We start from the raw sequence: 27161 nt of genomic DNA on the forward strand, positions 1-27161 counted from the left end.
GAGCTTAAAAAATGTACATGTGTGTTATAGCAACTTGATAATCACTGTTACAATCATTTGTGCTGCTTTACTCATGATACAATAAAGAGAAGAGCTTGAGTTATTTTCTGTATGGAAATGAATGGAAATTGAAGAGAAAATAAAGCCAGAGCCTTACATAATGATAGAATTAGGAAAATTATATTTGTTAATGATTTTGGGAGGTGAGGTGGAAAGTTTAACATGCATGCATGTGCACACACACACCCCTATAAAATATTCCTGTTACCCTTAAGTAGTTGTGAGTTCAACTTCATTACGTTATACCCAGTTGGGAAAAGTAGTTATTTTATAATTCTGTAGAAATTAATTTCAAAGATAACATTTATACCAATAAAGCATTTTAGCTTTTAAGAGTATACATTTTATTATGTTATTTTATGTGTCCCTGAAAAATCTCTCTTGATCTTATGTCATTTTCTTCTCATGTACATGTGCATGCTGCCTGGTGCATGTGTGTCTGTGCATATACACACCAGAGCTTTACCATGACCCGTCTACCAACCTGAAACACAAAGCTGCCCGGGGAACTGTGACTGCGCATAGGAAACTAGAAGCTGTTGGTGGTGGTTTAGGCTTTTATTTTTGTGTCTACTAAATTGTTCAAGTAAAATTTTGCCCTTAGGCAAGGCTCCTTCCATTCATTTCTATCTGGTGTAGGTATGTGTGGTTTTATCATGTGTACAAGGGTACATGCATAAGGATATGCATGCTCGGTTTTTAGTTTATTACTTTGTTGATAGTTATCTGACGTATTGGAAGTTATCATTTCTCAAACTTACATTTACTTCAAAGTAGCAAGGTAGTGAAGCTTAGAAATATTTTTGATTAGCATATATGCTATAATAGAACTCCTGATTTTAGGACTCAATTGTCTAATCAATGTAATCTTTTTTTCTATTTTTGTATATGTATTTCTTTGATTATTATTGTACTGGAATCATTATATGATATAATCATATTATTTGTATATTATAAAATAATCAGAATATCTTTTTACTTAAATCAGTATTATCTCCCAATCAAAAGGTTCATATAGATACAACCCTTATGTTTATGGTAATAAATAGATTAATGAGTTAAATGTTAGACTGCACTTTTTAAATAAATGCTTAATCTTACAATATATCATTTATGCTTGTAATTTTATATAAAATTATCTGCAGGTATATATGTTTTTAATAATAAAACAACAATACCCAATAGATAGGAAGTTTCTATTTTCTAAGTAGTTATAAATTAATGATTTTCATTTTTCAGTAATGTTCATCAAAATGACTATATTTACAATGGTAATGAGGTAGACAATCTTCTTTCGTGATCATGTATATTTATACATTCAATGAAACACAATAAATATTTCTTAGAAATTTGACAAACCAAATAGTTAACTTCTGTTCCTAGGTGTGCCTTGGATTTTAATACCAGGTAATTTTAGATCAAGGCATACACGCATCTGAACTTGAAAAATTAAAATAATTCACCTAATTTAAGATTAGAATGATATTTTTCCAAACTGAAATTCTTTTCTCCTTCTGGCAGACACTTTTGACCCCGACTATGTTTCCAGCTGCAGTTTACACACTCGCCAACTGACAAGTCCTACAGCATTCTATAGGAACGTTAGGGTTCAATCAGAAAACTGCTGCCATTTCCTAAAGGTTACAAAGAGATTTGCTGTAGAAGAAAGTGTATGAATTTAAGTTTTTTTTTCTTATAAGATAGAATTGCCTGAAAAGTTTATTTAGACCAGATTACAGAGGGCTTTGAACATCAAACTGAATAGTTCAGATTTCAACCTTTTTCAGTAATGACCATGGAAATTGTTAAGCAGCTACTCAGAATAAGTTTGGCAGCACAATGTACCACTTCCCAATGAGATTGAGCATACAGATTTTTAAATGGAAGTATTCAAATATGCCATGCTTGAGTTAAAAAAGACTGTTTCAATGAATTCTCCCTGTGATTTCATAATAAATTTCCTCCAGATTAGATTGAAGTCTGAAGATGAAAGAAATTTTTCTATATTTATACTTATTTCCCTGTTATTATTACTCATGTCACTTTATTGTTTGTTCATTGCTCTGGGAGTGCTTGATTATCAATTCAGTCACAGGAAGTACTCTCGCAGGTAAGAAAGTATTCAAAACACCACTGTAGACACTTTTTGATTTTCATGCTACATTATGTATGGACTTTCATACCCTTTAAAAACACATTTCTATATTTTCCCTAATTGAAGGATGGCCTTGTCCCATAGCTTTTTGAACCTTGGTTTGATTCCATAGCAGGGTGATCCAGGGAGCCAGTCTTCTACCTTTCCATATGTGAGTTTCCTGACCTCTTCTCCCAATTTCTTCATTGCTTCAGTGCATTTTAATGATTACAAATTATTAAAGCTGTTACTAGAAAAATGGTTTGTCATTGCCAGTAAAACCCATTACAAGAAACACTTCTGTGTATTTACTCTAGAATATGGATATTGAGTGTATTGATTTTGCTTAAATTTTCATTCTTGGGATGACCCAATCATACAGGATAAAAGACATCAGCTTTCAATAAATTTACAGCACACCAAAGGCAATAGCATAATGGTTTTAAAGAAGTAATTTCCAAATGTCAGTTATCTTTCCTTTCCTACTCTTTGTATATTTTAAAACTATCAATACTACTACTACTAATAATAATAGTGGTGGTATTAACAGCTGGCTGGTAGGATTTGTTTTATTAAAATCAGGGCCAAATCATTCAGATTTGAACTGCTTGTATTTTACTCTAAAGTAATCTTTGGAACAATAGCAATTTTAATAGTTCTGTGAGAAAAACTTCATTTCACAAGAGCTATTTTTGGCCACAATTTGTACGTGTGTATGCCTGCATACACATTGAGGACATTTAGTTTTGGTTTATTTTTACTTGTAGTGTAGGTAATTTTTGTAGGAATCACTCATGGAATGGTATAGAGTCGTATATATTTCAGACTCCTTTAACTCTTAAAAGAAAATGTCTTTTGTATTACTTCTTTCTTTACTATGACACATGTATTTAAAATACTAATCAGAGCAAAACACCCATTTGTTCTTTTGGAGCAATGTCCATCTAATGTAGGTAACTTAATTTAAACTTTAGACCTTTTTCTAGAGTAGAGTTCTATAAATTTAATGAGTATCTTTTGGACATTAGAATGTCATTAAAATATAAAAACATTAAAAGTCATTTTAAAAATCCATCCTCTCGGATACCCAAATCTCATTGGCAAGTGTTGATTACTAAATATAACTAGGAAAAGATTAATTGCATCTGGATTAACTCTGCTTCCTGAGAATGCCAAAAATGGTAACTGATTCTGTTTACTTGTCTTTAACAATTGAAAGCAAAACAAATACTAGAAACAAGATAAACAAGAGGAGTAAACTGGTAAATAGATATGTATCCCAATAGCAATCAGATAGCAGGCAAGAGAGAAAAACACTAATAAGACTATTTTGCTTGCTTCTTACACAGAGTTTGGCTTAATAAGCATGTTTTCATTGCCTTTCCTTACAGGATTACCACTTTGCTAGGAGGATGACTTGAATTTTAGATGTATTCATCCATGTCATCAAAAATGGTGTTGTTATCAGAGATGGGGTTAGTTTACACAGGCAATAAAAGCATAAGGAAAACATCCTATCTGAAGATGAGGAATAGTAGCATATTTAAATAGTCTTAGGTCTGAAATTCACAGTGTGAAGTCACTAGAATTTTAAATTTGTTCTTGTAAACCAAACAGCTTTTACTAACTATTGCATGCCAGAGCATAGGTTTCTCACTGCATATAAATCAGGTTCTTTTGGAAGCTGCATTAACCCTTTCAAGATTCTAAAGTTACAAAATTTATTAATTAATTTGTATGTTGATAATACCTGCCAAGTATAAGAGATACAGGTGGCTAACTAAAATGAGAGAGACAGACATATTTGACCAAGTAATGCAGTAGAATCAAAACAGGACAAAAGGAAAAAATCAAGAGAAGAAACAAACTTATAGATGGTGAGAGGTAGTTTTTCAAGATATGGTTTTTAATAATTTAAAATTATAAAGAGGTGATTATTTAAATATAGGCTTCAATTTTAATAATAGTGTCATTATCTATGGTTTAAAAAATTCCCTAGGAGAAAATCTTCTGACTTCCACGTTTCAGGGAGATACATGTCAGACAGGATTTATTTTATTTAAAGTGGTACCCTCAATAACAAACAAAGAACTTTGGATTTTTATAGAAATATAGTATATTTAACAGACAGATCTAATGTTACTTTAAATACTGTATATCTCATAGCAAAGGGTTTATATGCATACAAGTACATATTTTAATAGTCATTACAACCTCATGAGTGGTTTTGAAATTAGTAATTTGTAAGCAGTAGTCAATTCTATTTTAGATTACCAATAGTATTTGATATCTTTTTAATTTAATGTTTCTTTACATCAATTATAGCATTTTATTCACATTCAGAAGAGTGAACATTGAGTATGTTCTGCGTCCTCATAGAATATAGCATGAAATAACACACCATTGTACCAGTTTCTTGACCCTCGCAGGGTATAAAGGTCTTAGTGATAGGCAAATAGACTAAAAAATAGTGAGTTAGGGAGCAGTGTTAAAATATATAATTCAATGGGAAAATGGTGGCATTATCTTCATCCAGAACAGAAATGATTATTTTGGAGAAAATTTTCAGGAATTTTCTTTAATTATTTATTCCTCTTGGTATCCAGACTCAGCTTTGAAATGTTTCTGGCAGTCAATACCTGATACTTGGCCATTCTCTTTGCCTTATAAGAGTATTTATCATCCCTTTCCACCCCTGAGATCATTCTCATATCTTTTTTCTTTATGATTTCCCTCTTCTGGCTTTTTGAAAAAAATCTTTGATCTTTCCCATATGTGATCATATGCATTCTTATGGCCAGTTAATAATAACAAGTTAGAGGAAAGGGAAGAGAGATAAAATAGACATAGGAAGAAGATGTATTTTTCAAATGCAGAATTATAAAATGCAAGATTTATGCTGTTAGTATAAGATACCAGTTGAATAAACGTACATGAAAACTTTCTGTAGTTTAGGAGAAGTCTGATGAGATGCAAGCAGATGGGGGTTGCATTAGGGTCAGAATGGCTAAGCTAGTGAGTCATGCCAAGGTCTACTGTGCTCTCTTGGAGATATCCTTCTTTAGAGCCAAACCTCTGGATATCTCTTTCTAGAAATACTATTTTTTGAATACTACTTGCCCTGTGGCTCATCCCAGTGTTACATGTTCATAAATGTTGCCTATTTCCTTTCCAATCAAGCATCTGTTTCAAGAATTTTCTGCTATATGCAATAAACTGCTCAAATATTTGCCTTAGTGCTCCATTGTGTGCTACCTTAAATTTGGTCCTTGCATTCTCTTGTAAATCCTAGCCAATATCCCCTATGTTATCAGTTTCTTTTTCTGACATTGCACATGTGATGCCCTTTGAAATATAAAGCTGGTTTTCTATTTCCTTGTGAAATGCACACTCTTGTGTGATGATTGTTTATTTCTATTCCTTTCACCTGGATCATCCACTTCCTGTTCTCCACTATCTGTTGAAACCCTGATCATCCTTTGAAATGAAGATCAAACACCACCTCTTATACAAAGCCTTTCAGAACATTCCAGGCTATACTTTTCTGTGTTCTATGTGCGATAAAGTGTAATTTTATCATTAGCTATTTCCCCTCTGCTGCTTTCAAACTTCTGTAGTTTCCAATGTAAGTAAAAACTCTTTGGTGAAGGGTCATAACCTTAGTGACTGGGGGATTTTAGAGGCAGATGGACGTAAGTTCATTTACCATGAATGACTCAGCCCCAGCTGCAGGGTCCCCGAGTCACTGCTCACCGCCACTACCGCCCTGGGTCCTCCTCACTCAGTGCCCCAGCCAGCTATTCCTGCTCTTCCTCCTTCTCTGCTTCACCCTCTGTGCTGGGTGCCCTCTTTACGCAGCTTCTACCCCGGGGCCCCCCCTGCCTCTGGGTGTACCTTTCAGCCCCCTTAGTTTGCCAGCGGGCCCAGCCGATGCCAGAAGGTCCCAACAGTAGCTGCCCAGTTTTTTACCCTACACATTTAGAGGGACATCACATGGGTTAAGAAAAAAAATCACATTTGATTAGATAATCACTTGAACATTTTTTTTTTGCTTTTTATTTATAACTAATTTAATATGCATACCCTCATGTTAATATGTACTCCTGTATAACATGTAATTGAGTTATTCCAGTCAGAAAAATCCTCATAGTATCTTCATTGCATTGCTGATTCTAAGAAAACATTGAATGTGAACATGTACAAAAGATATTTGAATAAAACTTGACACAGCACCTATTCTACCATATTCTCTTCAAGATGGCTTTCCTTGAAAACTACCTTGTGAATGATTGAGTGTAACTTCTTCAAACTAACTGCTGAATTACACACATCTAATTCTCCCACTGAATTTGAGCTGGACATCTTTACTTTGGTGGAGCATTTGAGCTATACTGTTTTTTTTCTTGGGAGGCTCTTTCAGAGTCCTTTTCTTAAAAATGAAGCAAAACAAAAATTTGTTCCATTAGGATAGTATCGAGCTTCAGAGCCTGTTCTCCTTGGGGTAACTGTTAAAGAAGGGATAGCCCCATTTATCTGGGCCTTCACTTCCAAGCATCTGCTGCTGCCCCAGGTGATGGCGGTGACTACAGTGTGGGAGGGGAGAGAGAGGCAGCTAAATTTTGACTGCTACTCTCAGAGCAGTGTGCCATAGGACATAATTATATCTGTGCCGTAGATTCCCAATGTATGCTTTAGAGTTTCATTTTTTAAATATTTCTGGGGCTGTCACATCAAATTTTTTTTATCATTTTGTTTTCATTTATCATACACTTTCATTTAATTTTTCTTTATCTCAGAGCATTATCTATATCAATACATATATATGCCAAAAAGTTCACTCGGGTAGACAGGTTGTTATGCCCAAAGAATTCCAAACACTGAAAATTATCCCTGAAGGTGTGCATCTGTGCTGACTAGTAAGTGCAAACGTGCCAAGCCCCTGAATACCCAGCTGCAACTGGATTCAGCTGAATATGATACAGGCCAGTGGTCTCTGGTGTCTGAAAGCAGCGTGGCAACACATTTAGAAGCATTGTGAGATGCAGGTGCACGCTAGAGGATTAGTACTTCTGAGTTGCAGGGTTTGACTATCGATAGCATTATAATAACTTCCTCTTCAGAATGTGCTCTCCACCTATTAAAAGCAGGTAGAATGGCATTTCACAACTGAGGTAAAATCTGGAAGCTGCATTTGCAGTGCATCTACCTGAAAAACATGTTTCTCTCATCGTATTTTTATTATGTTAGCATGTTTCTAAATTCTGATTATTATGGACATTTTTTAGGAAATAATTTATGTTTCTGTACTCCTATATCTAGTTTTTCACCATTATATCAGTGCCAATATGTGAATTTGTCATCCTCATAAAATGAGCAAATGAGCATATTGTAACAAAACACATGATTCCCCCCACTGTAAGAAATAAAAGAAGCAAAAAACACATCCACCATCTGTGTATTTATGTATCAGTTTCGTGATTAGTAAAACGACATAGATCCCTGTGCACAAATAAGAAATACAGGAAATATAATATAATAGATGGACACCACTTAGCTAAAAAAGGTGATTGATTCTCAAATGTGACTTTTCCCCTTACCCTCCCATTTCTTCCCTGCATCAGAGATACACCAAGCTTATTAAAAATTGTGCTAAAATTAACGTTGGCAGTCATGTGAACACCAGCAGGAAAAAAAATGTCTTATAAAACTGTAATATTAGAATATTACTTTCTTTTTTATTCTGACACAGACCAAAAAAAAAAGAAGTTTGGAGACAAGTTTTCAAAACTGTCTCTAGAAATAATATTGAAAGTGAAATTTTTACTCCTCTTACAGTCAGATGGAGTGAAATCAGGTTTATTTTTAACTAATATGCTAGTAAATGGGACATGGAAATCATACATGGAAATTATTTGAATGAATATAATTGTTAAGGTGTAATTTGTATGAAAAGACTCACCCTGTAATAACATGTTTTGGGGTTTAAAGGATGGTAAAGGGTAGTCTGTGAATAATAATCAACATCACAAAAATACTGTTTATGTCAGGAATGTATCAATTCATAGTATGTTGCAAATTATGTCAACTTACAGAAAGAGAAAAATGATTAGAGGTTTGTTAAGCTGTATCCAAACGAGATTTTTATTTTAGTATTTATATTTTTCCCTTCTCTGCTTCACCCTCTGTGCTGGGTGCCCTCTTTACGCAGCTTCTACCCAGGGGCCTCCCCCTGCCTCTGGGTGTACCTTTCAGCCCCCTTAGTTTGCCTGTGGGCCCAGCTGATGCCAGAAGGTCCCAACAGTAGCTGCCCAAACAGTTTTTTACCCTACACATTTAGAAGGACATCACTATGTTAGAATATGTTAGAATACATTTGGATAAATCATCATTTGTTGTGTTTATAGAGAAGTTTGTGTGCATCTGTGAAATTGTGTAGGGATGTGTGTGTGTGCTGAAGAAGAAAAAGATAGTAAAAGCAAACTCTTATTACACCATTGGAACCTTTTAGTAGAAAAGTGGTATAAATGAACTGCCAGTCTGAAGCCTTGGCTCATCATTGTTTGCAGGTGGATAATCCGTGATGAGCGCCTAGTTTACACACTGCAGAGTTCATCTCCACAGCACTTGTGCCAGCCATAAACAGCGATGGTTTTCTGCTCCTTGCTTTTCTAGACAGCTAATTAGGTGTTATGAAAGCTTATGTTAGTGAAAAAAGGTAAATTAGAAATAAAAAAGAAAAATGAGAACAAATAAAAATATGAACTACCATTTATAGAGTTGCCTACTTGGAAACAACTCTAATTTTAAGATGCTGTTAGAAACAGTAGCAACAACAATGCTAATAGAAGAGCACTATTCTATTTAAAGCTATTTACAAAACAGACATAAAACCCATTTTGTTAAGTCCTAAGAAGACAAAACTCTCAAATGTCCTTCTCCCATGGCTATAAAACTTGAGAACTTACCCATAGATACCCTGATTTAAAAATTTTGGTTTTCACATTGCTAAGACCCAGTTATTTCTTAATTACAAAAATTAAATCGAATGCATACCTGAAATTCTAATGCTAGAAACTATATGCATGTTTTCGTGTACAAACATGTGGACACCTGAGGCAGCAAGCAAATTTAAAACAAAGGGGAGGAAGTCCTTTTATGTTTTCTATTTCCCTAAGTGATAACAAATTAGTTGCCAACTCTCTCTCTTTAGGTGGAGTGGTGTAATGTTTCCTAAACCGGAAAAATAATTTTAACTTCTGATTTGTGATCAATTCTGGCCAGAGAATGAGACGTTAGGAAAAAGACATAGGTTTACTCTTAAAAAATTTTATGGACTGTTTTCTCCACATATTTGCGTTGCAGAGAACACCATGAAGTTGTAACATGCAAGGATCCCCCCCGCTTGACTTTTCCTCCAAATAACTGTGTTCAGTATAGACTCCCTTAATCTTTGTTAACCCTTGCTAGTTTAAATAGTGTATTGGCTTCCAATTTTAATCTTATGGATAATAATTTTTGGCAACTGTCATGAGCGTGTATTTCACGATGTACTCTTTCCTGTAAGCCAGGCTTCGATCCCTGCTCATGTCTTCTGACTGGGGCTTTAAGAGCTGAAAGCTTTACCCTCAGCCTGCCTGTAAGACCACCAGTCCTACAGGTGATGTGGGCACTGAGAAATTACAAGGAGCCAGCACAGGTGACTGTGCTATTCTCTCAGCTGTTGTTAATTCAGATTCTCTCGTTTTTTATTAATGCAGATGCACTCCAAATCCATGCTAACTTAATAACAACACTAACCTAATAGCAATAATAATCACTCAGAAACAATCAGTAATAACATCACACAAGAGAATCGGGGGATAACAAATCGAGTCCCAGGAGTCAAGTTCAGGTTCGGTTCTGGGAGGCAACGGGCTGGGTAGTCAATGTCTTCCAAGGCAGAGTCAGAGCACTGGAAATGCTCCACAGGTGGAACGTTCAGGGTATCAAGGCGACTCGCTCTCTGGCTCCATTGTCCATGGTCAGAAGTCCTCTGCTTTTATGCTTCTTTTGTTGCAATGTCATTTTGATTTTGCACAATTTCTCATAAGCATGTTTTTCTTAATTTAAATAAGCACATGTTGTTTCCTTCAGTCCCCATAGGCATATGTTATATGCATCAGCTTTGAAAGGCACCTATTTATGTCCTTTCTGATAGACACGTTATTTTGTGCAACTTCGATAGGCATGTGTGGTTTATGTCTCTTTACTGCGCATGCCTTGAGAGGGAGTTGTTACCCTTCAGATAACCACCTGTTGCCTCCCACACTGTACTATGCATGCTGTATTATATCTCTGAGTCATTGTTGAACTGCGCATGCTCTAAACATGGTTTCACATCCTGCTCTTCCCAGTACCTATTACCATTGTTGAAATGGCTGTGCGTTCAGAATGATAAAGCAACACTTCTATCATGTTAAAATCACACTGTAAATATTAACTATGGTAACCTCTGTGGAGGATTGCTAAAATCCAACAATTTAAGGGCAGATTATTTGATATTTTGTTTAAATATTTTTTTCCTTACATACACAATGACAGTTCTTTCGAAACTATATTGGGCACAGAATAATTACTTACCTACTTCCTCTAAGATTAAGTTATTCAACTGCTTAGTCTATGTTTTTAAAGAAAGAGGAAGCTTTAAGATACGTTGGCCAATGTGAGTATGCAGATTTCAGAAATCTTTATGTCTAAGTTAATTTTCATTGTATAAAATTCTAAAATCAGAGATAAAGTTGTTGATCAGATCATAGACTTTAAATAGTTATATGTATATATACACATGTTTTAATATGTTTTATATATAGAATTTTTACATACTTTATATATTTATATTATCCTTCATATTATGAATATAGAGCTTCCCTGTGTGTTTTATTGATTCATCTGTACTTTGCTTATGGCAGTTACTGATAGTTAATTTTCAGGAATGCATTGGCTATGTTTTTGAGTTTTTAAATTTTGGACTATATCTTGGAGAAGGCTCAATTTTATCACAAAAAAAAAAGATTTATTTGTGTGTGTGTATGTGTGTATGGTACAACCGAACTGCAAGTACTATAGTTATTTTAGTGACTTTTTATCATTTGAAAAAATATCGTATTAATTTTACAAATTAAGATGCAAAATTGAACTAATTAGGATGACTGTATTTAGATCCCTCCCTCTGGGAGGTGGTGTAATAGTCAGATGGGTCTGTATGTATATAGAAAATTATTTTTAACACTAAACAAGTATGAAATGTTTCTGATTGTCACATGATCCTTCACGGAATCATACATTTTAAAAATTGAACACTGTAAAAGTTCCCTATAGGCAAAACTGGCCAGATTTCCAGTAGTGTTGGACTTCAGAAATGTATTCTCTTTGCAACCTAAACATGCTTATCTCTCAGTTTTTCTCATCTGTGTACCGTTTGGATTATGCAATCTTTCTGGAAGAGGGTGCATTTTGTTGAAGGGTAATCATGTTATATTAAGGAAAGGATGAAAATAAAGGTAAATAATTTTCTTATATTCCCAGATTGGGTCAATTATTTTTACTTTGACTCTTTTGTCCAGGGTCTCTGAATTTTGTTTTCTAATACAGATATTTATTTCTGATACACTAATTTATGGAAATAGTGGCAGTCTCCATAATTTGCTGTTTGAAAAAAAATTCTATAGTTTATAATTCAACATATCTCTTCTGGGATCCATTTTCTCTAAAGTACAGAAGAAGTTTATCTAGCTTTATAGCTCTAGGGCTTGAGAAAACATTCCACACTATTATTTTTTATTATACACACATAGGTTATTGAGGGGATTTGAAAACATATAATAAAAGGTACACATGACAGAAATCCTCCTAATACAACTCCCTTTTTGCAACCCCTCCCCCTTAATCTTCCCTCTTTCTTTTCCCTTAACTTTCCTACTTCCCTCTTTTTCTTCCATTTTTTGGTCTAGCTAGTCATTCATTAAATACTATCTTTGTTTCCTTTATGTACCTACCTACTTATCTATTTATTTATGCTACTTCAGAAATAATTTCACTCTCATAAATTGTTATTTGATGCTTGGCAGTTATTGTTTAGTTTATGCTCATAGTTTCTGCTGCACATACCTAAGTGTCCATTTGATTTTCTTCACTGCCTGTGAACTGCTGCCATGAAAATTATAGTCTAATCACAAGGTGAACAGCTTATAATGTATCATAATCAATACTCAAAATTTGCTCCCTAGGATGTAACATAAAGGAGTCAAGTAAAAAGCTGCAGATTTTCAGCAGTAAAGTACAAACAATCATTTTATGTTGATGGTTTCAAATTCAAGGTTGATTTGCACATTCATGTATCTGCATTATTCTATCACTTTTACTTTCTTCTTAAATTCATATTGAATTTATTCAGTGCTAAGCTATCCAAATGGCTGAAACTGAAGGCCAGTCAGGATTGGAATATAAAACTATGTCCGTGTGTTTCAAAGACAGCATATGATTTGTAAATGAATTTTTAAAAAAAATTCAGCTCTAAAAGATTCAAAAGTATCAGCAAGTGAAATAGATAGTAAAGTGTTCTATTGTATTTTTGAAGGACAAAATTGGATGAATGAAATGATACATATTTTTTTCTAACACCTACTGACACAGATAGAGAGGTAATTTTTATGATTCCTATTCAGAATAGGTAAAGAAAATAGATACCAAATATTAAACTTTTATGGATGTTCTTTTTTTAAAAAAAAATCCTCTAAGTCTATACAGGAAGACCTCTTAGAAAATTTTATGTGCATCATTTTTTCTGCTTCTGTTTGTGTCTATCTGTCTAACAATTTTCAAGTCAGATAATATTTGAGTCTCTGGGTAAAAGTTCTATTGGAAACTACATTTCAGCACTCTTGCCTGTATTACATAATAAACTTTAACATATTTTATTTACTCACAGGTAAATAGACTTTTAAAAACATGAAAAAAAATAAAGTATAGGCAAGCTACCTAAATACTTTCTAAATATTTCACAAGTGTGAGTGATACATGCAATGAAATGCCATAGTATTTTTGTTCTGTCAAGACATCATTTTGATAGCTTTCTAAAAAATGTTAGTCTCATAGGAAATTATTTGATCCTAAAACCTTCTGAGATAAATCAAGCTGTGGTTTATTTTTTTCTTTGTTGGAGAGGGAACTATTTGTTTGTTTTAAATGTGAATGCATTTTATTTATGACTTTGTAAAGTAACTGTATAAATTTATCAAAACTACTAAATTTGGTGCTTCATATTTTAAATATCTTTCCTGTGAACTTTTTTCCTTGCACATGATGCTATAAATTCACAAGGATCTTCTCGCATCAATTAAATGCCAATCCCAAGGGTTCCAAAATGTGTAGGGAATTCTATTCCCATCACATAGAAGTAAATTGTAAATATCCTCTCCTGAAAAAAAAAAAAGGTCCTTTTCCTGACTTAAAAAGGATAATTAAACATTAAGAGGAATAACCATTTGTAACTGTAAAGGACAACTAGGAAAATGTAGTTCAAAATTATATTTTAAAATATTGGGGTCATGGAAGTATGCAGCTGTTGTCATAATGAAGGAGTTTTCTTTCTTATTTTCTTGTTCAGCATCTCTGAAATAGGGATCATTAAAGAATGCTTTATTTAGAATCACTAAATGCCTATTGGCAAAAAAGAGAAGCAAAAATTCTCACAGAAAGCATTATCATTTAAAATAGAAATCATGATTTGTCATTCATTCTGAACTAAAAAAGTTGACTAAATCCATTTTCACCTACTTACACCACAAACAAAAAGCTAAAGAAAACTGATTACATGATACATATGCCTATCTAATAAAATAGGAATGTGCACTTTTTGACAAGCTTATTCATAACATATTCTGTTAGAAAATTCCATTTGCTATTCTCAGTAAGAAAAGTAGACTTTTAAGGAAACCTTTTATTTTATGACTGTCACCAATATAACAATTACAAACAAAGTAGGGATAAAATACTTTTTAAAAGGAGCTTAAGAATTGTTATAGAAGTTAGCAATCCAGTTTTTGCCCTGTTATTTGATTTGAAAAATTAATCCTGCTAATCTTGTTTGAAGTTTACCGTTTCCATGATGGGTTATACAGAACAAAAACTAACAGATATCCCCAGGAAATTAGTTTACAGTGATCTTCTAGTCTACTGAGAATGATTCTCCAACGGCCACTTTTTACTCCTTCCCAGGCTATGGGAATTCATTAATATCTAGAGAATAGACTTAAATAAAACCATTGTCTCAACCAGCAGGTTTATGCAACCATCCTGAAATATCTTAATTATTGTTTTCTTTTCCTTTTTTAATTAAGAGACCAGAGGTCAAGCAAGTCCACTGAGAGCTGAGGGCAGCCCTGGTAGAAATGGAAACGCAACCCTAATGATCGGATTTGCTTTTTTCCCTTTTGTTTTGCAGAACCAGAAGAGTGCGTTAATTGCACAGATGAATGCCGAGTGCTTGGTCATTCTGACAGGTGTTGGATGCCACAGTTCCCTGCAGCCAATCAGGCTGAAAATGCAGATTACCGCACAAATCTCTTTGTACCCACAGTTGAAGCTAATGTTGAGACTGAGACTTATGAAACTGTGAATCCCACTGGGAAAAAGACTTTTTGTACATTTGGAAAAGACAAGCGAGAGCACACTATTCTCATTGCCAATGTTAAACCTTATTTAAAAGCCAAACGTGCCCTGAGCCCTCTCCTCCAAGAGGTCCCCTCAGCATCAAGCAGTCCAACCAAGGCATGCATGGAGCCCTGCACCTCAACGAAAGGCTCTCTGGATGGTTGTGAAGCAAAAACGGGAGCCCTGGCGGAAGCAAGCAGCCAGTACTTGCCCACTGACAGTCAGTATGTGTCGCCCAGTAAGCAGCCAAGAGACCCTCCCTTCATGGCCTCCGATCAGATGGCAAGGGTCTTCGCAGATGTGCATTCCAGAGCCAGCCGGGATTCCAGCGAGATGGGTGCCGTTCTTGAGCAGCTTGACCACCCCAGCAGGGATCTGGGCAGAGAGTCGGTGGACGCGGAGGAAGTCGTGAGAGAAATTGACAAGCTTTTGCAGGACTGCCGGGGAAATGACCCTGTGGCTGTGAGAAAGTGAGGTGGGGGTGGGGGGAGCATTGGCATTTTCTTGTCTCTTCTTTGATTTAAAAATGATCCCTCCTGGTGACAACCTGGTTTATAGGGATGAAGAAAGACCAATGCTGCTTTAAGGCTTTGAGTGAACATCTGAAGTGCCCACAAGTATGTTCTTTTCACTGCTATTTCTTTTTCAGAGATAACAATGGTTTTGTTTTGACCAAACTTACATTAGGACAGGATTAATGATTCTCAAAGAGGAAAGAAAAACAGAGAAGAAAAAAGGAGAGAAGAAAAAGGAAGATGAGGAGGCGAGTTACCTTTTGACAATCTGTTAGGAAGGTATGCAGTGTGAGAATTGAAGTATTTCTGATCACTCTAAGACTGTCCTCTGTGATTTATGCTGACTTAACTGTTTACCTATAAACCCCAATCAAAGCAGGGTCATAATTTGTGATCTGTGGTGGATTTCTAGCAGCTATCACAGGTTTCTACTGAAAGTCCCGAAAAGACCTTGCAGTAGTCCAAGCTACACCAAACATTAACACGTATTTGTGGTAAACATTTCTGTATAAAGTTACCTGCCACACATATAAACACAAAGAACATTCCATATCATTAGTTGAAAAATCTTTTAAAAAATACTTGGTCATTTGTAAGACACCTCATGTCGTATAAAAGTTAAGTGTAAAAAGATATAGTCCATTTTGTCCTGCACACACATAGACTAATTCACTTCATTAAAGAAAAAGAAAATTTAAAGATTTAAAAATGCCTCTTTAGCATTTTAGTGTCCAACAAACATACAAATAATAATAGATATGTTTTTAATTTGACCTAGAAAGGTTCTGAAAAATAGTTACCTTTGAGTAATGATATTCAGAGAAAATTAACATGATTAATACGTTTTACTCATTTGTGGACACTAAAATAGCTCAGGAAAGTGAAAATGTCTTAGACATCTACAAATCACATGACCATTTAAGTGTGCAAATGTAAGAAGATTCAATGTGTTTACATCAAATGACATATTTTTATTGATTTATTGCAGATTCAGTGCATATGAGCCAAATTGTTGAGTGTTTAAGAGCTATATTGTGTATTTTATTAAATTAATATATAGTTGTGTTGCAAAAATATTTGGGCTTATATTGTAAATGGCAAGTGTTGCCTCGGTAGCTGTCGAACTCTATGAGTTTTGTTTTTTCCTGCTTCCTTTTCCACATGGAGTGTGGGAAGCAGTGCCTCAGAGCAAAGTCTCTTGTTTAATGTATAGTCTACCAAGTACTACAGTACATAATCTGTTCAAAATGTGTTTGAGTGAGCCGATGGAGCTATCTGAAAGGTCAAAAACTACATCTGTCAGTCATGGTTATGTGCAAGTCCTTGTAGAAGCTTTTATTAAAGTCATGCTAAATCGCAAGAATTACATTTGTACCAATACCTGAAACTTCTCATGTTTTCTCAATAACATACAGTTTCTGACTATGTAGATATCATATTGTTGATTGGTTCTCAAAAGTATCTTATGTGGTTCAAGATGTGTGTTCCCGTTTATTTCAAAACCATGAAAAATGCTTTAATGCATGTGTGGTACCAGCCCTAGTAACTTGCATTGTGTAGTGTTTTTTAAGAGGTCTGGGTCTTAACAGGATGTTTTTCATTTTTCTCAATGCTGTTCTTATTGCTCTCTGTGGTGGATTTCTAGCAGTCATCAAAGGCTTCTACTGAAAGTCCCGAAAAGACCTTACAGTGGTCCAAGCTACATGTTCTTTTTATTGGTGACCTTTGAGAACAATACACCTTCTATTCCTTCATTTGGTTGCACGTTTTTCTTGTGTCACATAGCAAGTTTCAAACTTACTTCCATATGAGGCTAAGAAACCTCAAATTTCAGGAATTGGGAAAAATAAAATTAGCACTTGCAGAAGTCATAGCAGATGGGAAAATGCCTTGATTGACATATTCCTTCAGTGTTAAAAATCTTTGGCATTTTACAGCTTCTTGATAAACAGCTTCCAGCCCATACCTTAGAAAATGTGGTGCTGAGTTAAATAAAGGCTGTTTGTGCACTGGAGCAGAAAATGCATTATTTGCAAACTGGTGGAGAATTCTGTGCCTTCTTTTCTGGCCACCAAGCCAGTGTAGAAACAGCATAAATGTCATAAAATCCTTATATTAAAAACAAAAACAAGAGTGAATGCAAACATTGAACTGAATTAAGTTTTGTAATTTTAAACCTCAACAAATTCGATTGAAAATATTTCCGTCAAATGCTGTCAAGACTTTAGATTGTACCTCGTTTGCAAAACTGCTTTGAAAGGAAGAGTGGACAACTCCCATCAGCCTTATTCTCTCAAGAACTGTATGTGATTCCTAGTAACAGCCTTTCCAAAGCTCTACTCTTGTTTTTTTTTTATTATTATTATTCTTAAATGTTTAAATTAGAAAAGAAGGGATCTTGTACAGTGAAACCTAATTGACTGTATTTTGGGCAATTTATGTATCTGAAATGTGTTGTCTCTGTTATGTTATTTTTTGCCAGGAGACTACAGGTTGATTTAGCTTGATAGCAGAAATTTGATGGGAAACCAATTTCCATTGAGTCTTACCAAGTGTTGCCTCTCTCTTACTGGACATAAAGCCACTTAGTAAAATCTAAGGCAGTATATAAATGAAATCAACAAAGAGAGTAGGGGTTATTTTTAAAACATTCTTAACTTTGAGTAACCAGTTGTTCAATTTAGTATATGTGTCTGAAGACATTAAAACACTTTAAGATTTTAAGAATTGGTTGTGCCAATGTGTGAGGGATTTACCTTTAGGCTCTCTGTCACCAGTGATTTACTAGTGTTAGCTTTTTAACACATTATCTGTATTTAGTAGTGATTATTTATTTACAAGTTGGTGGTAATTCAGCAGTCAGGACTCTAAGCCTTTATAGTTGAGTTGAGGGAATCTCACTTTTATTCATTTAGCTGGCAACTGCCTTTATCACAGACTTCTGCTGCTTGGCTTCCAAGGAAGTCTACGAGATGCCAAAATCACCCTTTTTGGGAGCAACTTGCTGTAAGGGGTGATACATGATCAAAAAGAGATGTTTCAAGGGGTTTCAGCATAATTCAGAATTTGAAAAACTTGTCTTAATTCACACCCTCCATTTACAAACCCCTCAAAAAAGCTCCCACACATTAAAAATTAATAATTTGATACTTTTTCTTTTAGGTCCTTAAATAACTAAAGTCAAGCACAGAATAAAAATGTATAGACATTTTTATAAGGAAGTCAAAGTTCTAAAAATTGTTTACGAATGAACTAAAAGTAAATCAGTAACAAAACAATCTTTTCATTACATGTTAATGATGAAAGAGCTTTTCATCAGAGTGAAAAGTAGTAAGAATCAATGTTAGTTATACCTATACCAAAGTAAACATTGAAGAGACATTTCATGCAATTTCAAACAATGCTTTCATATTATTTCTTAACCTGACATACTTACCCTTATTGCAAGCAATATACAAAGATTGGCTCGCCACTCTAATAAATTAGTTGAGTTCCTGGTTAGTAAATTGACTGGTTTTGTTTTCCTAAATAGCTGAGATCTTGTAAAACATGGCTTCCCTTTGACAGATCTAGGCACTGCTCTATTGAAAAAGTGACACCATAAAAACAATGCCATGTAGTAATAGAGCAGTATGCTTTATTAGAACCAGGTTACAATCTGTTGCCGAATGGATTAAAAGTTGCTGAGGTCAACAGGTAAACTGAGGTCTGGCAAAATATATGCCACTCATTATTGTCTAATTATATTATTTTGACAACAGACAGCATTTATCAGAGCATTAATTCAAATGAGGGTTTGGCTATCATGATGTCTTTTTTCTAAACATAATTGAAAGAGACCTGATTAAAGTCTGACTTTCCCGGCCCCAGTTTTTGCAGGTTGGCTATTCCCATATACCAGCTCCATTGCACCATAAGGTTCTTAGCTGCACCAAGAGATTGGTGAACAAGGACAACAACAAAAGCAGCATACATTGTATGGATTTATCTCAATGCTATTGTTTAATGGCTATGTTTAATGTGACCTATCTGGAAAATGAGGACTCCAAATAAAAAGCTATTACTAATTGTGGCATTGCATTCCCTTGAATTCATTAACACCCAAGTAATGTGTTACCCACTGGATACCACAGGAACCCTGGTCACAATTGTTTTGGAGAGTAACTAGCATCACAACAGTTTCTGCTAGTAATCTGTTTGTCAATACAATAAGATCTTTAAAAACTTTATGTAACCACAATGTCACTGGGTTCTCACAGAAATGAGTTAACAATCACCCAGATAGACCAGATAAGTTGGCTAGTCAAATAATTACCAGGGAGTCATAGCTTAATGATCCATGTGGCATTTAATATTTATAATTGAGGGTAATTTGGTACAAGATCCTAAAGGAACTTCAGAAAAGTCATTGTTATAAGCCCTCTCATAATCTTACATGATTTATAAAAGTACATATTCATAAATGACATTTTAAAATAAATACATGTTTATCATGACAAGTGAAAATAATATGCCTCTCTTTCTATTCACTCAACATCTATTGAATTTCTATTGTGTGTTTGCCCTGGGCTGTTATGCCCCAGGAGTGAACAGCAAATAAGGAATGATGCCTGGGCCACAGTCTGGTGAGAGGAACAAATAGGTAAGTCCTCATACATGTTACTGTTTATAAATTGGATGTCGTTGTTTGCATTTTTCTCAGTTACTCCACAAATCTCACTGACTCTCAATGGTGGCATCTCCTAAATTATAAATCAATGTAATATTTTGCCCTTTGAGATTTTTTCCTTTAATTTTACTTTTTTTCTGAAAGCATAAATTATGTATATAAAAAAAGTGTTTTAGAGTTATTAGGGTAGACTAAATAGCTTATCTACTCATTTATTTGTTGAATTATCTTGTTTCTTTTTCATTGAGCACCACTTAGGTGTCAGGCGCTTCACAAGGATCCTAAAGTACAAAGAACTAATCCAATTATATTTTACCCTTAGAGTACTTATAGTTTGTGCCTTAGTAATATATACTAAAATAGGAATTGGCCTTATGTTGCCATGACATTACTACTTTTTCATAATATAAATAATTTCATTCTTAAAAAGAGCCAAATCAACATGCCTACCATGTCATTCACTACTTTCAAGATTGAGGCAGGTGCAAGCTGTTCATTGACTCACTTAAATTCTGACCAGGGTTGTGGGAACCCTGAGTTACTCAATTAAAGAACCCCGCCTGGCCATGCTACAAATCAGGAGGCAGCCATGAATGGAACATATAGTACAGGCCTACTCCACGTCAATGAGCTATAAAAATGCCTTCAGTAATTTTTTTTTAAGTAGGTATGCTCACAAGTACAATTATTCAACAAATGTAGGCAATTCTTTGTAAAGTATGAAGAGAACCCATTCTTAAAATTCATAAGTATGACACACACAAGTAAATCAGCAAGTTAACAGACCTTCCCCAAACTCATGTGCTTTTGGAGATTGTTACACATGGTTGACCAAGGGGATATACCATTTTCTGCTCATTTTAGACACTAAAATACTGGACAACCCATTATACATTAGGGATTAAATTCTGAGTATTCTTAAAAGAGGGTGCAGTTCTTTTACTACTCCTCCTTTTTAGTATTCTAGAAAGAGTCATAAAAAATTACTCAGATTTTACAAACTATTTTTAAATAGTAATAAGTATCTTATACAAAGACGAATTAAGGGGGGAAGATTTCAGTGAGCTTTTACAAACTGTGTATCATACCAGTTTATATCACCCATTAGATCACGATAGCTACTCTATTTTTGTCTTACAAATGAAACACTTCATTTTGAGAAAAATAACTTATTTGTTCCACTTCTTTTTATACACATTAAATTACATATAAGAATTTAATGAACTGAAATTTGATTATGATTTATATTTATAAGTCTAGTATCTTAAAGTTATGTTAATCAGTCAAATTATTTCATAATGTATCTCAAGATTGTTAAAAAAAAACAGAGCTAAATTTGGAACCCTCTTTTTGTAGACTTTATACAGGTTGTAATGTTTTGTTAAAAATAATGTTGTTTAGCTTTGCTTACATAAAAATTGTGCTTCCTTCCTTAAGGGTTTTCAGTACCAGGCAAGCTAACTAAAAGAAGAATTACACAAACCTAAATTAATACTGATAAATTCCTTTGTAGAGATCTTTCCAATTTACAGAGCATTTAAAAAAATTTATAAGATAGGACAAAGTTAAAGATTCTGAAGCTCAAAAAGGCAAATGCACTTATCCAAGGACAATGAACGAGGAAGCCTTAAGACCACACTTGAACTAAAAGTCCAGTTCCTGTTTCAGATTTTGTGAACTCTGCAATCTTTGCAATCTTTTCCTATCTAATACCTTGTCTCCCTCGTATCTTAAATTTATTATCTGAAAAATTCTATTATACAAGTTACATTCCTTCCCCTTTAAATTACCAGTCACATCAGCCCTTGCTGGTGTGGCTCAGAGGATTGAGTGCCAGCCTGCAAACCTAAGGTAGCCGGTTCGATTCCCAGACAATGCACATGCCTGGGATGTGGGCCAGGCCCCCAGTGAGGGGCTGTGTGAGAGGCAACCCATTGACGTGTCTCTCTTTCTCCCTCCCTTCCCCTCTCTTTAAAAATAAATAAAATCTTTAAATTGACAATCACATCATAGAATTTAGATCGTCTCTATGTTAATAATTCATAACTGTATTAAATAATTTGAAAAGCAGAGAATAGGGATGGCAGTTTCTAAAAAAATGAAAAAAAAAAAACCCCGTAAGAATTATGCTTCTCTTAAGATTGCCCTCAACTTTTTAAATTGCCATCTATAAGTGTTTTTCAACATTGGTATTATGCTCTCCTAAATATTCTAAAAGAATATTATGAAACATTATTTTCACATGAAATTGGTATATTTTCACCTGAAAACAGCCATATAGATTTATTGAATTCCTTTATACCATTAAGTTTTCCTATGCTAAACTAATAGGATTACCAATGGGCTTCTTAGAAAATAATTATATAAATTCTAGCCATATTGAAGAAACTTTTTTTGAGACTTTGAACTATTACATTCATACATATGAATTAATATACATATATAGAGGCATAAGAGTCAAATAATTTCAAAGCCAGTATTACAAACTTGAGAGAAGGAATTTAAGCAGTAGTAATACAGCTAAGGGATGAAAAACTCATTTAAAAAAATGTATAACCTGCCTCACCCATATTGGATAAAATATTATATCATTCACTTCTTCAATGATCACATAAAAAAGTAAAATTGTAATTGCCATTAAAGTGATTTTCAGGCTGGTTAATGAAGTTCTTCCAATTTGTCTTGCATTTAATTTACTAATACTTTGGTTAATATATATTTTTACAGTGTACAGATAACGAATTTTATTTTCAAAAGATCCAGAAATAAATTTCAATGTTCTATTCACAATAATTAGCTATTTTATATTTTGGAAATCTAAATTCAAATAGGTGAAATGTTGTATTCACTTGTTTTATTGATCTGTGGAATATCACAATACTATATATTTAGCATATTAAATAGTATTTCAATATTATTCTCCCGTTTGCAGCTGAAAGACTATGTCTTCAATATAATAATTTGGTTAGAGATAAGGTTTTTGAACTTTTAATTTTATCTTTTCTTTTTTTAAAATCAGATTTTTGTCTACTCCTTTTAGAGTATTAAACCTCCTGTAATATTTATATACTCTCTTGTATGTGACTAGTCTCATATATCTTCATTCCATAATGTTATCTGAAGTATCACCTATTATGTAGTATTTTCTCATCTATTTTTATATTATGTGTTCATATTTATATATAATTTCATATGTCTCTATGTTTATAGATCAATTACAGAGGTAGTGATGTCTCACTAGATAATTAGAGCAAATGAAAAATATCCAAATTGTTTTTATTAACCTATAGGAAAACTAACAGTATCTTTTAGATGTAACCTACATGGAGTGTTAAAATGAACAAAATGCAAAGATATAACGGATGCATACAAAGTTGTCAATAGGTAAGGATGCCGGGATCTTAGCAAAAATCTTTATGCAAGAATGTTTTGCTGCTTCATCAGGAGGTTGAAAGTGAATCATCTTACTCTATTATTAATTCCTGTCTGTTAAGAAATACTCATTTTAATATTTTATCATGTGAAATATTTGGCCTTGATTGAAGATAAAGAAAGACCTTTACCTCTGAGATTATATGCTTAAAATTTCTCAATCTGCAATCCTTCCCCAACCACCTCTAAATCTCAACTATTCTACATATTTTATAATTTCTTCCATTTTGGATAACTACTAAAATATACTCTCTGTTCATAATCTAGAAGAGGAAAGAAAATAAATGAAAGGGTTAAATGTGGCTCCTCTGTCAGTTTTCCTTCCTGAGAATGTGACATGCCAATTCAATTCAACACTAATTTATGGAGCTCGTATTTTATTTTTTTAATGGTGCACACAGATATTAGCAAGATGCAGTCTCTGTAGAATTTAAAGTACTCTGGGAAATGAAGATATTTACACAAATACAGTTTGTAGTTGGTACTGTGAGAGAAGTGCAAGTTGCAGTGGGCAGAGAGAGAGAGAGAGAGAGAAACAGAGAGAGAGAGCAAGTCCTTTCAGCTGAGGAAATGAGAGGTGATGGAGGGAATTAGTAACAGCTTTTTAGAGAAGGCAGCGTTTGAATTGAGCATTTAAGGTGGGACAGGATTTTGGCAGTGGAGATGTACAGGAAATGCATTCGGGAAGAAGAGAGAAGCAGTGTGTGCACAAAAAAAAAAAAAGTCAGACTATTTTCCGTTAGGAAAGTTAGGAAGGGTTGAAATGGTGGGATAGGTCCACAGGGGGAACTGTACTGGATGCTGAGCTGAGATGTCACGGAAGTGCCTATTCCAAGGGAGAAGAAACTCGAAGACACCTGAATTAGGCTCACTTGCTGGGGGAGCTCTGTTAGACGCTTGCCAAGCTGAATGTGAATTCAGGAAAATAACACTAAGACAGCTTGCTGCTGCCTGGTGAGCCATTCTTTGTAAGATGCTGCCTAATAGCACCTTGTTCTTGGTTTGGGTCCAAGTATCTAAAGGCAATGCCAACTTTGCTGAATCTCACAGTTCTCAGCTTCAAGCCCTCAGCAGAGTATTTATGTGTATGTTTTCAACTTCCTCAAAATAATTCTTCCTTTGAAATCTGTAATCGTGTTTGAAGCTCTGGGACGCAAAGAGAGAAGGAAAAGCAGTGAAGATCAAAAACATGGATGATTTTCATCCCTGGGGAAGTTGTATTTTTGTTTTGTTTTTTAAATATTCCCAGATTCTCCAAGCATCTCCTGGTATCCACTGTGTGAATTTTTTGTCTGTGTTCACTGTCCCAGAAATCCCCAGCCTGATGATATATGTCCTTTCTTAATGCTTCTATAATGTTCTATGTATATCAGTAAAGGAGCCTACAATTATTGATTATTTAGGCACTGAAATAGGGACTAATGAGCTTTGATTAGCGGTTCCTAACTGGGGGTAATTTTGACCCCCAGAGATATTTAGCAGTATCTAGAGACAATTTCTGTTGTCAAGATGTGGAGTAGTTACATTGCTACTGGCATTTGGAAGCTACCAAACATCTTGCAATACACAGTCCCCTGTCCCGCCCTGTCCCCCACAAGATTTATCCTGTTAAAAATGTCAGTAATGCTGAGGTTGAGAAATCCTTCTTAGAAACAATGGATTTTAAAAAAGAGGAGTGAACAACACTGGGCTTTAGATAATGGGTAATGAATACTAAATGATTTGACATGTTTTCTTCCAGAATTTTGAGAGGAGTCCAGAAAATACTCCTAAATTAGCATAAGGAAGTATCTCCAACTTATTGTGGATACATTCTCCTCTGGATCATTGACAGAGCCAGTGTCTTCTTACTGCTGAGAGTATTTTCTCAAACTCTAAGTTTCAATAGCACAGGTTTTGGAAGAATCTCCATGGAATGAAAGAGAAAGGCGTTGTTTGGAATGGCTGTTCACTTCTACTGAAGCAATTTAAAGCTGATTCCCTAAGGAGGGCAGGTTTAAGGAGCATTCCCCAGTTGTAAAGGGCAGGAAAGAATCTGTCCCTGGGATTATCTCATCGGTCTAGTCCACTTATCCTCCCACCTCAAGTCACCTGTCCTTAATAGGTATCTGGAATTTGTCTCTACCGTGGCATTGGAAGTCTATGGAGGCCACAACAGGAAAAGGTGATGATGATGTGGAGGTGGTGGACCAAGGAATGGCAACATTGGAGCAGAAGCTGGGTGACCATAAATATGCCTGGATGCTGTGGAATGACTGTCTCTATTGATCTCTCAGGCTTCTTTCTAGTATAAGTACTAATTTTAATTCTTTCAAAGTAATATGTGGAATACCAAAAAAATGTCAAATTGACTTTCTAAATGAGGTGAGGGGAAGGTGAGTGCAAACGGTTTCTTGAAAGTTTTATTTCTCTTGACACATATTCTGTTTTACCCATCTGTAATGCACAGTGGGTGGTTCCAATGCACATTTTATGAATTTGAACTTGAAATGACTCTGGGTTAAAAATAATAATGGTAATGTGTTAAAAGGGTGACAGGAGCTCCAGTGGCAAAGTTGAAAGTCTGAACATTGACAAGCTAATTAATATAAATAATTACCATAGCCAATTCACATTTGAGATTTTATTTGGTATAACTTGATGAAATATGTTCTAAAATATTGTTGTTCTACACTGTAGTAAATGGCGGTGGTACCGACAGATCAGGGACACTTTGAGAAGCACTCAAGGGAGAAAGCCGCAGCCGCAGCCGCAGCCTTGGGGGCCCTCCTCGCAGTGGAGGCTCAGTCCCCTCCCCGCATACACACAGACTTGCTGGGTTTTATTTATGCTGAATTTTTCTATATTAAAAAGCAGTATAATTGCTGAAATACCACTACTGTTCAAGCTAATTTACTTTCTAATGGTCTATTTGCATAGTGGAATTTGCATTTTATTTTACAGCAAATGTTATGACTCCACCTGTCCTACTTTAGATAAAACACCAAAACTAAGAAAATAGAAACTGTTAAAGGAGAGAATGAGTATCAGGAACTTCTCACCTACCCATCACCGCTTCACAACACGGGACCCAGCAGCCTGGAGAGGGCATGAAAGTCTGGCGCTTCGCACTCTTACAGTCCGCACGGGCTTTCTGTTTCAGTCTTCTGTCTCTAAGTCTCTACTGTTGTAGTTCAATAAAAGCAATTTTCACAGGTGAAGCTGAGCCGTACTGAGTTCATTGTGAGGGTTATTCATTTTGAGAAACCTTAAAGACAAGTGAGAAGTAACATGCAGAAGTAGAATGTCTTACCAAACTTAAGCATTACTCTGGCCTGCCTGCCTTTTTATTGGCCTCAGACAGAAAGGAGTATAAACTGTAGATCACAACCCAATTAAACAAAGCATTGCTTTCTGAACTGCTTCTGTGATCAAAAGCATGAAATCTGGGGATATATTTTCCCTTTTTGTTGAAGCACATGCATCATTATATAAATGCATTTTTTTTCCCCTGCTTCAAGGTTCAAACCCTAGGGTGGCAGCTGCCATTTTAAAGGTGACTCATTACAGTTATTTAGAGAGTCCCCTAACAGATGGATAGGGCTTTGTTTCCCAGGGAACACTGACAGGTTACAATTCTCAACAGATTTTAATCATTCCAACAAACTTATACACATCTGTC

The 27161-nt window shown here is 34.8% G+C and overlaps 1 protein-coding gene across 1 annotated transcript in view; it reads left to right on the forward strand.

Moving 5' to 3' along the window:
- Positions 1-16835, forward strand: part of PCDH17 (protocadherin 17) — a 90998-nt gene extending 74163 nt beyond the window's left edge. The window contains exon 4 of the mRNA XM_054586402.1: positions 14676-16835. Within this exon, the coding sequence (XP_054442377.1) occupies positions 14676-15358 (683 nt within the window). The 3' untranslated portion in view covers positions 15359-16835. The remainder of the gene's footprint in view (positions 1-14675) is intronic.
- The last annotated feature ends 10326 nt before the right edge of the window (positions 16836-27161 follow it).

This window comes from Pteronotus mesoamericanus, unplaced genomic scaffold (genome assembly GCF_021234165.1).
Source record: "Pteronotus mesoamericanus isolate MK-2021 breed Mesoamerican mustached bat unplaced genomic scaffold, CSHL_Meso_final contig_94, whole genome shotgun sequence".
In the NCBI taxonomy this organism is placed as follows: Eukaryota; Metazoa; Chordata; class Mammalia; order Chiroptera; family Mormoopidae; genus Pteronotus; species Pteronotus mesoamericanus.